At 32.1% G+C, this 12,709-nt stretch overlaps 1 protein-coding gene across 1 annotated transcript in view; it reads right to left on the reverse strand.

Annotated features, from left to right (window-relative positions):
* Nucleotides 1–2,351: 2,351 nt before the first annotated feature.
* The window catches only part of LOC134705759 (unconventional myosin-Ia-like), a 30,533-nt gene continuing 20,175 nt past the window's right edge, over nucleotides 2,352–12,709 (reverse strand). Inside the window, exons 5-7 of the mRNA XM_063564477.1 lie at nucleotides 4,267–4,414; nucleotides 3,271–3,429; nucleotides 2,352–2,358 (exon numbers count right to left, since the gene is read on the reverse strand). Coding sequence (XP_063420547.1) covers nucleotides 2,352–2,358; nucleotides 3,271–3,429; nucleotides 4,267–4,414 — 314 coding nt within the window. The remainder of the gene's footprint in view (nucleotides 2,359–3,270; nucleotides 3,430–4,266; nucleotides 4,415–12,709) is intronic.

The raw sequence follows: 12,709 nt of genomic DNA on the forward strand, positions 1-12,709 counted from the left end.
AAGTATCATCCCGAATTTTTCAATGGCAATTTTCAAAGCGTCTCATATCAATCTACCGGAATCTATTGTCCCCCGTGTAAAATTAGGGTTAATAGACACCAGAGGGACATTGAAACTCATAGATTAAAAATAAACTGACAACGCCTTAGCTAAAAAAGAAAAAGACAAACAGACAAAAAATAGCACACTAGATACAACATATAAAACTAAAGACTAGGCAACACGAACCCCACCAGAACTGGGGTGATCTCAGGTGCTCCGGAAGGGTAAGCAGATCTTGTTCCACATGCATGAAGAGAGGCTCCATATTAGGAAAAATATTTTAACCTCACTAAATGGTTATGCGATTTTCCAAGTTACTTCGTCGGTAGTGTTTTGTGTCATGTCTTTAATTTTTGTTATTTTGCCGGCAAATCTATAATCTTCCTTTGTTGTTTTAACTATTCAAACTTTAGTTAAGTAAGAGTAATTCAAATGATACTGTGCTTATCTTCTTGCCGACTTATTCTTTTGATCTTCATATAAGCTTGTTAGAACAAAAAGAAGCTAGTTTTATAAATCAATTTCATGTTCCGCTATACATATGTTATCCTCTAACAATATAATTTAAAGAATGGTGACTATGTACAACGCATCTATAGAATTGAAATTGAGATAAGGGAAACAAAATACAACTAAGTTTGTCTCATATCTTGACTTTAATCTCGAAATTGACTATGAGGGTCGGTTGGGAACATAACTTAACGATGAAACGTGGGTTTTCATATTCCCAATTGTAATTTTTCCATGTTAAGAAACAAACAATCCAGCGTATTGAGCTTTATCTCCCAGTTGATATGATATTCCAGAACTTGATTTTCCTATCAGAGAGTTGTTGCTTACAAGGACGCTAATAAACAAAGGGTTCCAAATGAATTGAAGTTATTACTTGTTGTTACGGACTCTCAAGAGTTGTTTGATTGTTACGGAATATTTATTTTAAAGATGACGATGAATATGTCCCAAATGTCGTAGCCTGGTGATCTTTCCCATGAATATGATTAACCAAATAAGATTTATCATCAGGTTTGTACTTTTAAAAACAAGCAACAAAAAGAAGCCCCTCATTGAGCATGGCTGATTCACCCTCTGGATCACCTGAGATCAACACAGGTTTTTATGGGGTTCGTTTTCGAATCTTAAGTATTTTATGTTACATTTTGTATACTAATAAAATTGAGAATGGAAATGGGGAATGTGCCAAAGAGACAACAACCCGACCATAGAGCAGACAACAGCAGATTCTGAAGGTCACCAACAGGTCTTCAATGTAACGAAAAATTCCCGCACCCGGAGGCGTCCTTAAGCTGACCCCTAAACAAATATATACTAGTTCAGTGATGATGAACGCCATACTAAACTCCAAATTGTACACAAGAAACTAAAAGTTAAAATAAAACAAGACTAACAAAGGCCAGAGGCTCCTGACTTGTGACAGGCGCAAAAATGCGGCGGGGTTAAACATGTTTGTGAGATCTCAACCCTCCCCTGTACCTCTAGCCAATGCAGAACAGTAAACGCACAACAATACGCACATTAAAATTCAGTTCAAGAGAAGTTCAAGTCTGATGTCAAAATATGTAACCAAAAAAGATAAACAAAATGACAATAATACATAAATTACATCAGACTACTAGCAGTTAACTGACATGCCAGCTCCAGACTTCAATTAAACTGATTGAAAAATTATGTCTTCATCATATGAATATCAGACACAATCCTCCCCGTGAGAGGTTTAGTATCATACCATCATAACATATATGAGAAGAACATAACCCGTGTCATGCCAACAACTCGTTTTTAAATAAATGTGTTTAGTTCCGATGCAAAGACCTTGTTTTTGTTTTTTTCCCATTGCATTGCCAGTTTGTACTTTGGATTTACGTTTGAGAATCTCTTCTGCACATTGTTTAAACACTTTTATTGTTGTTTCTTTTAATTCATAATAATAAAGAGAGGCTAACTATAAAAAATTCTATATCTATTTCGATTTACATATACTATTATCATTAAAAACTGAAGTTGAAATACTAAAGTGTTTCGTGTTGTATGTTGAATCGTATATGTACAATTGTTTAAATGTATATGTTTGTGGAAAGACGTGTTGTGTTACTCACAAACATTAAGAAGAAAGGTTTTTTTGTTAAATAAAAATGATAACAGCTTTTTAATAGAAATTTTTAAAATAATGTGAGTACCTAGCTCAACCTGGTCAATGTTCACTATTTCTAGAGGCTCATTTACTTTGTCCGCCTCTTGAAACTTCACTTCAGTTAAATGGATAATCGCTCCTAACATGCAATGTAAAATGTTCATGTCCTGAAAATATATTATATAATAGAGAAGGAAAATGGGAAATGTCTCAAAGAGACATCAACCGGACCAAAGAGCAGAAATACATTCTCAATAAATAGCACTGACCGATTTAAGCTGGTATTATATTTCAAATTTGACAATAGTAGAGTATTTAAAAGAACATGGAACCTTGTAATCTAAATAGTATCATTAAAACATTCCATAAAACTATCATGCAGTTGTCCCAATGTTGGGGTAGGGGTAGTTAAGAGCATATACATAAAGCCCAAGTCATATGTGTTGACCTTTAAATAAAGTAGTAGTGCATGTTTGCTTTTCATTCTGGGATATAATTTTAAACGAAACTTCATAGTGGCACAGCTGTAGCCGAAAAAGGAATTCCTATTTGAAAGTGCATTGTCTGTATACATAAAAATGAAACCTTAATGCATGGTTTATATTGCAATCACTTGCCCAACTATGATAAGGTATATTTACTAAAAATTAGGAATACAATAGACCAATCAAAATTACAAAAGTAAGAGCAAAGTTAACAATTAATGATGTTTGCTCCTCTTTTTTTTAAAATTTTTGCCAGATTTCGGAATATTCTGGTTTTAATGTATTAAAAAATTTTGCCAACTAACCCCTACTTTTCTTTTCATATTTTTATAACATATAGTTAAAAAGCCATATTTCAAAATCTTATAAAATCCTTGTTAGTTTTTCATATTTTTTTTAAACAAAAAAGATGCCATTTAAGAAAAATCTAGAGATAATTATTTCTCGCCAAATTTTCAATGGCTTATATATAACTCGAAAACAATCACACGGACCCTCCATTTTTTATCCTGCTTTGTTAGTTTCTTTATTTATATACTATCTATTTAAAACATTCTTTTAAAAAGTTTGTTATTTTTAAGCAGAGTAGCGAACCTCCTTAAATAAAAATTGTCATTCAAAATAAAGAACATTTTATCCATACAAACATTTTCATCGAAGCCTATCTTTTTCAAGGCATCCATCTGTTGTGTGTATATTTCTCTGTATCTCGTTTTTTCTTCCAACAACTTGAGACACTCACACTTCATGATCCTGAAAAAAATATTTTTATCCCTTACTTTAAAAAAAAAGAATAAAATTAAACCGCAACTGCTACCAAAAACAAGGATATCAAAATCAATTCAGTTCCATTCTTGTTACCCATTGTCCGCCATTCGCTTTCCGAAAACAAAGCTGTTATTAAATATGCAGATTTAATTACTCTAACATAACTGAGCCGCGTCTGTTTAAAATCAGACTTATGCAAACAAATATCAAGTTAAAAAAAACTATTTCTCTGTACTTGTTTGAAAATTAAAAATTAAAAAAAACCCTACAAATCAGACTAGTGATTTCATGTCGTATTTGAATGTTCTGAAATCAATCAAAGTATAATTATTTTTAATAAAAATGAAAATGGGGAACTTGTCGAAGAGACAAAATATGAATTTATTCAATGAAAATTATGGACGACACACAAAATTCCAAAATATATGAAAATACTCAAATTAAAAAAATATAAGACGAACAATGGTCAAAGATTCTGAGACTCCTGACTTCGAACGAGACAAAAAAATGCGGCAGGTTGAACATGTTTTGTGAAATCTCAACCATACCTCTTATCAATGTGTAATAAACAACACCAAACAATAAAACACAGTAAGGCCCGGTTTAAAAGAAGTCCAAGTCCGATATCAGAAAAGGTAATAAAAAAATAGCAAAAAGACAATGATACATCAACTAACAAGGCTCTACTAGCATTTACTGACATGCCAGCTCCAGTTTTCAAATATTTTGATTGAAGGAGTATGTCTTCGTTACTAACAAATCTACTTGTTTCGTTTTTTTTCTTCTATTTTTTTGTTTTACTAAATCTATAATTATACATACCTATAATTTGTGCTTTCCGACAAATTAAGGTCGCTCAGTTGTTGTTTACTGGCTCCAGCGAACAGGGAATAGAAAATATGAAAGTTTCTTTCGCGTTTATTGCAAGTAACAACTCTTGCCTTTTCTAACATGTAGTCACGAATTGCAGCTAAAAAAGATGTGTTATAAAGTTTACAATGGTAAGCAACTGAATAGAGAATTTTCGTAAAATGGCAATGCTGCTGAAAATCAAGATATGATATAAACTTTTATCAAAATTTAATAATGGTTTTGTTACCTGCTGCATATAATATATTGTACGGATATATGCGTGTATTATACGAAAGGACTCATCTTGCTTGGTATGATGTTATTACACTTTCAGTATGGTCGCGTTTCGAATAATCTTAGAATGTAAGACGAATAGGGTTGTCAAAACTACTTACAAAGGGATAATGTTAAAACTTATTAAAAACTTCGTTTTGTATTCATCTACTTATTAATGCACCTTCATTTCTTTAATTCTTTGGACTAATTGATTGTGTTTGTTATATTTGTCATTATGATGGATTAATGTTTATGTACGATACTTGTTAAAATATGTAGAAAAAAGTAAAATCACATTAACTACGAGGAAAATTCAAAACGGAAAGTCCCTAATCAAAAGACAAAATAAAATGCTCATACCAACTGTCATATTCCTGACTTGGTACAGATGACAGGTAACTTTTTTAAAAGACACCCCCTCCCCCCCCCCCCCCCCCCCCCACATTCCTTCTGTGGTAGGGACATTTATGGGCTAACTAATGAATTGAAATTATCTAATTCTGTATTTAAGTATTTCTATATTTCTTGAAGCAGTTCATTTTGTATTTTTTGCATTCTTCTTTTTTTGGAAGATTCTAATTTCACGTTCCTTTAATTTTATATCTTCTACATGTATGTTAATAGACACGACTTTTGTTTAATACATGGTTGACTTTTGTATTATCAGAAGCTAAAGAGAAGAATGAAAATGATAAGTCGGAAAAACACTTATACATAAAAGTTAGAGGGCCCTCTTGGGCAAGGAAAGTAATAAGAGTGCCAAAAGAAATTAAAAAGAATTGAACAATGTAAATAATGTAAATGTGTTAAAGATTTGTGGTTATAATCATTTTAAAGGACAAAAAGACTATAACACTTTTACGAAACTGAAGTGTATTTATACAAATGTTGATAGCTTTATAAACAAGATCAATGAATTTAAATTACGATTATGAATAATGAAGTAAACCCAGATATAAATATAATTTCATACGGGTGAGTTAGAGTGAAATTATTTTCTCTTGTCTTTTCATGATGCATATAGGTGTCGTACCTATCGTGTGGTCAGTTTCCCGCCGAAACGGTGGTTTCGGTCATTCAGCACGACAGCACCAAAGCGATCGGTCCTCCTTTAAACACTTGGTAAATTTTAATTTATTCACGTAGTCCCCCCTTTATTTAAATTATTTATAAGATATATAGGATTGATAGGACTGGAGGGTTGTTTTTCTTTTTGATATCATATTGTTTGAAGTATAAAGTTGTGTATAATATATATATATACATATGTGTTTATGAATGTTCATGTGTAACATATTTAATAAACATAGCAGCGGCGTTGTCGTGTAGCTTTGCACTTTAATTATGAGTTTTGTATTCTTTATACTTTCACAATAAATGTTTTTCAAAGGCATACATTATCATGGGGTGACGTAGATGAGACTAGTATTATGAAGTGAAGTTTAATACAGAATGAAGGTTGTTACAAGAGAATTATGGTTACAGAAGTTCTTCCGAACAACAGTAGATATGTAGTTAATAAATCAGAATTAGCATTAGAGGTTTATGACATGTTCCCAGAAAATTTTCCACCAAATAGTGGTTGAGGTATAATAATGTACATCAAGCAAGCGCTTCAAGCAGTAGAGATAACTTTTAAACACGACTTTAAGAAATTCACATGTGCTGAGATTAATCTAATGAATAATGATAAACTTTTAGTAGGCTGTATATACAAAGTTCGTCATCAACAGAAGAGAATCATAGATTTATAAACGAACTAATATTGAAAATAAGTAACTTAGAAAAGAAATATACACATATACTTCTAACTGGAGATTTTAATATTCCGTCTATAAATTGGGAAACTTGGTCCGCCAAAGACAGTGTAAGTGAAAACTTTTTAGAATGTATAAAAGACTGCTTCTTTCAGCAAATGGTAGATCAACCTACGAGATAGCAGGAACCATCACTATTAGATTAAGTATTGGTAAATGATAAAGATTTTATTAACAATATTGAATATCAAGAGCCAGTAGGGCATAGTGATCACAACGTTTTAGTTTTTGAGTATAAATGTTATATTAAACATGAAGTATCTAAGTCGGAAAAGTTTAATTATTTTAAAGCAGACTTTGAAATGTTACGTCAAGATTTAAATGTTAATAGGAAAGAATTATTAGCAGACAAAAACACTGAAGAAAAGGTTAGTGCTTTTATTGATAGATTACAAATAGCAATGAATAAGTCTATTCTTAAAAAGAAAATATCGAAAAAGAAGTATAATAAAGAACCTTTAAGTGTAGAAGCTAGAAGAGTAATAAGGAAAAAAAACCTAAAGCATGGGAAAAGTATTCAAATAAGAGAGACAATGATAGTTATAGGGAGTATACTAAAGCTAGGAACAAGACAAAATCAACTGTAATTAGAGAACGTAAAAACCGTGAAAAAGACATTGCTGAATTAGCAAAGACAAATTGTAAAGGACAAGGTATGATAAGAGGCGTTTTTGGCCCCCTTCCCAAATAAGTTAATATATATATCATTGATAGGCTCATTGTAGAAATTATTCAAAACTATGATTTTTTTTATGTTCCGGTAAAAGGAAGGTTGCCTAGCAACGGTTTAATTAAATAGCCAAATTATCACTTATGCATTGCTTTCTCATTACACATTAGCATAATTCAAAATAGTTTTGTTTGTTTAACAATAACTTGAGGTTGCAAATGAAAAGTCACTTCAATTTCAGTTTAAAAAATGCTTAGCAACAACCCAGCAACAAGAATATTGCCTAGCAACGGTTCAAAAATTTGTAATTTCTGCCATATGAGGTATAAAAATAGCAATACTTAAAGATTAAGCTACCCTAAATGATTTTTCTTTCATATAATACTATGATGTCTGAGTCACTGCCATCATTACTTTTTCAAGAAAATCATACTGACCATAGCAACCTAAAAGTAGCTTAGCAACAGCCGAAAAAGATAAAAATCAAATTGAACTAGATTTTTAATTGTACAAATTAGAGTAAATTCAGGTCTGATTGGTTAATACATGCAAAAATATCTAGCAGTAAGAAATGAAAGTTAGCCAATTGTATACCATGCTGATATAAAGATTAGCGACCAAAATAGTGCCTAGCAACAGTTTAATAATGGTGTTTTTATTGTATACCAAAGTAGGATTTTGGCTTCATTATTATATTTGGATGAAGTAAATATTAAATCATATGCAAAAACACATGTTTAATCCTACCGCATTTTGCGCCTGTCCCAAGTCAGGAGCTTCTGACCTTTATGAGTGTTGTATGATTTTTAATTTTAGTTTCTTGTGCATAATTCGGAATTTAGTATGACGTCCATTATTACTGAACTAGTATACATATATGTTTAGGGGCTAGCTGAAAGATGCCTCAGGGTGCGGGAGTTTCTCGCTGTATTGAAGACCCATTGGTGGCCTTCGGTTGTTGTCTGCTCTATGGTCGTATTGTTGTCTCTTTGACACATTCTCCATTTCCATTCTCAATTTTAGTATTAAATAAACGATAGCTACCAAGGAATTGGTCGGTTTATTCGACAAAAATGCATAAATACAAATCAGATTGTCACATAACAATTAGTAAGTATAAACATCAACAAGTTAATAGGTAAAATAAACAAGAATGTGTCCCAAGTACACCGATGCCCCATCCGCACTATCATTTTTTTTATGTTCACTGGACCGTGAAAATGGGGTAAATCTCAAATTTGGTCATAAAATTAGAAAGATAATATCATAGGGAACATGTGTACTAAGTTTCAAGTTAATTGGACTTCACCTTCAACTTCATCAAAAACTACCTCGACCAAAAGCTTTAACCTGAAGCGGGACAGACGGACGAACGGACGGATGAACGGACGAACGAACAGACGGACGCACAAAACAAAAAAAATGTCCATAAATGGGGCATAAAAAAGCTTTTAATTATATAATAAGTGGCATACTTATAATTCATAAATAATAGTGGAAGTTAAAAATATAGCATTTCACATTTACATGATGATTACCGTTTTAAAAAACTAAAATGGAATAAAACTACTATTGAAGATTCAGTATAAGATTTTTACAGTATGTATAGCAAATATACATAGCTTGTGCAATGCTCTTGTTTGTCACTTTCAGAATCGTACACTGTGAACTTTTTAACACTTAACATAATATTCTAATGAAAGTAATACTGAAAACAAAGTTCAAAGATTTCGATTAGGTCAGGGGTTAAGACGTTAAAACACTCATGAAGATGTGTAGACGAAAGAGGCTTGAACATCTTCAAGTTTCTTTAAAAGTTCATTATTTCTACGATTTATATACGGAGTTAACACACTGATCGCCGGTGTATAGTATCATGTGCAATCATACCACATCTCCTAATCTTATCCAAAATGTTATGCTTTTTTTAATGAAACAGTTATTGGTAAGTAGTATTTCATGAAACCCTGAAACATTTGAATTTGATTAGAAACGTAGACATACTTCATTACAGGGTCTCAGTGGCCGATTGGTCTTAGTAGTTACTTCTGTAATCACTAGCCAGTCAACACTGAGGTTGTGAGCTCGATCCTTACTCGTGCGGGTGCACTCGTTTTCAACCTTTATTTCTCCTTTCAATGTTGATCTATTTATTATTTTAATTCTGAATGCCTTCACTTGCAGGACTGAATGTTCAGCCAAAAGGTTTCAACTTTCACGATTTAGAGCCAATTTCATTGAGTGTGAAGCCAAAGGTAAAATCGTTGGTGAGCTTGCTTGTTAGCTGAACCATGAAGTCATTGTTATGTCAGGTTTACTACCCTTCTTTCGAAGTAGCCTAGTCCATTAGACAGATAGATTGGTAATCTGCTGGACTAGTCATTTCTTAAAGGAGGGTAGTTCACCTGACCTAACAATGACTTCACGGTTCAGCTAACAAGCAAGCTAAATAAACATGTTACCTTTGGCTTCACACTCAATGAAATCGTCACTAAGTTCAACCTTTCCGGTATTGAATAAATATTTGAAACTACTAAAAAATCTTATGTATTTGTATTAGGGACTAGGAACATTAAACTGTAGTACTAGTGGTGCAATTTATGCCTTCAATATAGCCGACCGTGCAAGGGCTGTATAGCCAGTCAAGGACGTTAAAAAGTTCCATTTGTTTTTGCCTTCAATTATATATATAACAAGTGAGAGGGAAAACAAGTTCAAATGCCGTTTTAGATGAATATTCAACAATTACCCTAATTGTTTTTTAGTAGCAAGAAATATTGATTTAGTCCAAAGACCTGACATTTTTAGAGTATTTGAAGAATAATAAAAATCCTGTGACAATGCATGCTTTCATAATGTGTAAAATAAACCTATTAGGTATTAAAGATGTAGCTAAAAAAATATAGGAGGATAACCGAATCTTTATATATCTTGTACCAAAACGTTAATGTGTCAAAATACCGGACATTTAAAGAAAATTTGATAAAAAATCAAAACCCTGTAGACAAACACACCACTATTATAAATAAAAAAAAGCTTTTTAGCCTAAAAAACTGAAGGAGATAGCTAGACGTATATATCCGGACAGAAACAGACGAACGGACGGATGGATGGACGGACGGACAGATCTAAATTAATGAACGTGCTCGACATTTTGTCACGTGGGGGAGGGGAACAAATGTGAAATAGAATTAAGAGGGCATAGTTTACCTGTAAATTGAACAGGTCAAAATTACCAGTCCATTCCCGGATTCGGTATAGATTTGGCGTGAAATTTTTTCACCTACATAGAACTCCAGAGAAAACAAAATACATATTTGAAATGGCAAAAAATACAGTCACGTTTTATTTGAAAATCCAAAGAGGAACTGAGTCAATTCAATGCTACATTTGTACTTTTATTTTATGATTATTGCTTGTCAAAAGAGTGCTCTGACACATATATAAGAAAAATCATTAGTGTACCGATATATGAATAGGCTGGTAAGACATAATTTACAGTATATCTTAATTGACGTGAACTTAGTTTCAGTATCAACTGCTCTTAATTTACATGGAATTATGTTTAAAATTATATATCATACTTGGATTTTATAACTGCACAGTGCATGCATAGCGCATTAGTCTAGTACTGTGCACATAAATTGTGTCTATTGCTAACACTTGATATTATTATCAAGTATACACGTTCTGTGATTGTTCAATTTGTGGTGCTCTTAATAAATATTATATATAAATCTATTTTTCTATAGATGGTTAAATAGAAAATTTCAAAGTGCAATTATTTAAGTTTTGAGGAAATGATTTTCTTTCGAACTGCAAAAAGCGTTTGAATGCATTGAGAACTTATTATAAAATTCATTTGTAAGATTTCGTTGAATATTTGAAAATACTAATGAATAAAAATTAATTCACCATATTTCAAGGGACACAACTCCGTATTTGTCTGTACAGTATTATACTATTTTGATCATTGTGGGTCTAATTTCTTGTACAACATATTTTTTAAGAGAGTGACATATCTTCAGTCCGGAATGCAGTTCGATAAAATTGCTCCCCTTGTTTATTTCGCTCTCCTGTCAAATCATGTAATTTCGCTTACTCCAATGATAGACGCTACAACGATGGGTGTCGTCAAGAAAGTTACGATTAAAGGAATCGGCTAGGAATTAGACGATCACCATTGGTATAGGTGAGTTGTTTAATAGTTGTTGCTTTGGGATAACTGCATGTTTTGGATTAATTCATAATCAGGAATCGCTGGAAGGGAAAGAAACGTGTTGCTACGTGAACCCGGAAAGCGATGGAAGATTTTTTTCGAAAAATCCAGAGACGATCGTTCTGAGTGTGCCACCTACAAATTCAAACGTGTACACAAGCACAGCATTCCCTATCTATGTTATGTGTTTTCATAATTATGTGATGTAGGGCAAAAAAAGGTAGCAGTTTGTTAAGCATTTCCAGGGGAGATAATGTTATTTTTCACGGTGTGTTTGATAGGTTTGTTACATTGTAACATTATATATACACACTCATAAAGTGGATTAAAATAGCCTCCCACACTCAATTTACAAAATTTCAATTATTTTATTTACCGTAGTGCTATTATATAAGACTTAGGAGGTTCATATCACTTATATTCAACGTTTTATATCGGATATGTTTTTACTATTGATGTTGAACGGTACATAGTAAAAAAAAATCCGATAAAACCGTTGAATGTAAATGATATGAACCTCAGAAGTCTTATATATCGTCCTTTAATATATGACCGCAGGTTCATATCATTTACATTCAACATTTTTTATCAAATTTTTGTTTGCTATCATTGTTGAACGGTTGAACGGTTCAACATTGGTAGTTAAAAAAAATCCGATAAAAATTAACGGTTCAACTTTGATAGTAAAAAAAAAAAATCCGATAAACATGTTGAATGTAAATGATATAAAACTCTGAAGTCCTACATTATAGGACTATCGTTTATTAGTTCTTTATTCTAACTAAATGGTTTTTTTTTTGTTGCCGTGTATATTACAAAAAAAAGGGGGGTGCTTTAAAAAAAAATTTACCTTAACAATCCTACAATATCTGTTTACAGAATGAGAGAGATATTTTGTATTCTGAAACTAATTTTTCTCACATGTGTGTTAGATATGTTGAAAATATAGACAAATGTTTAGTACGTATATCCATGATATCCCGTCTTTTTCAATTCATTAGTTAAAGATACAGCTCTGAAGACTATGCAATAACCTAACATTGATAATTTAGCTAACAATAAATTCAGTACATTTTTATAACAAGTGAAGACCAATGAAAACATTTGATTTGATTTGAAAACATGGCCAATTAAGTAGGATCTTGTGGTTTCGTAGACATAAATGATAATTCAACATTTTCGATTTATATTTTTCTTTATTTCATATTCTAGTATACATGTATTTCATAACATGTTTATATTTTGTGATGCATCTAATGTATACATCCAGTGGCAGATCCGGGAAAGAGCTCGGATTTCCGATCCGTTTGTACGTGGAAAATGTGTTTGCAACCCAGTCCCTCTTTAATTGACTGTTCGATTTTTTGTTTGCAGTGTCGAAAGGGGAGATAGACAGCAGTTTTATCAAGAAGTTATGTGAAAGTTCTGCTA

Source organism: Mytilus trossulus, chromosome 2 (assembly GCF_036588685.1).
Source record: "Mytilus trossulus isolate FHL-02 chromosome 2, PNRI_Mtr1.1.1.hap1, whole genome shotgun sequence".
In the NCBI taxonomy this organism is placed as follows: domain Eukaryota; kingdom Metazoa; phylum Mollusca; class Bivalvia; order Mytilida; family Mytilidae; genus Mytilus; species Mytilus trossulus.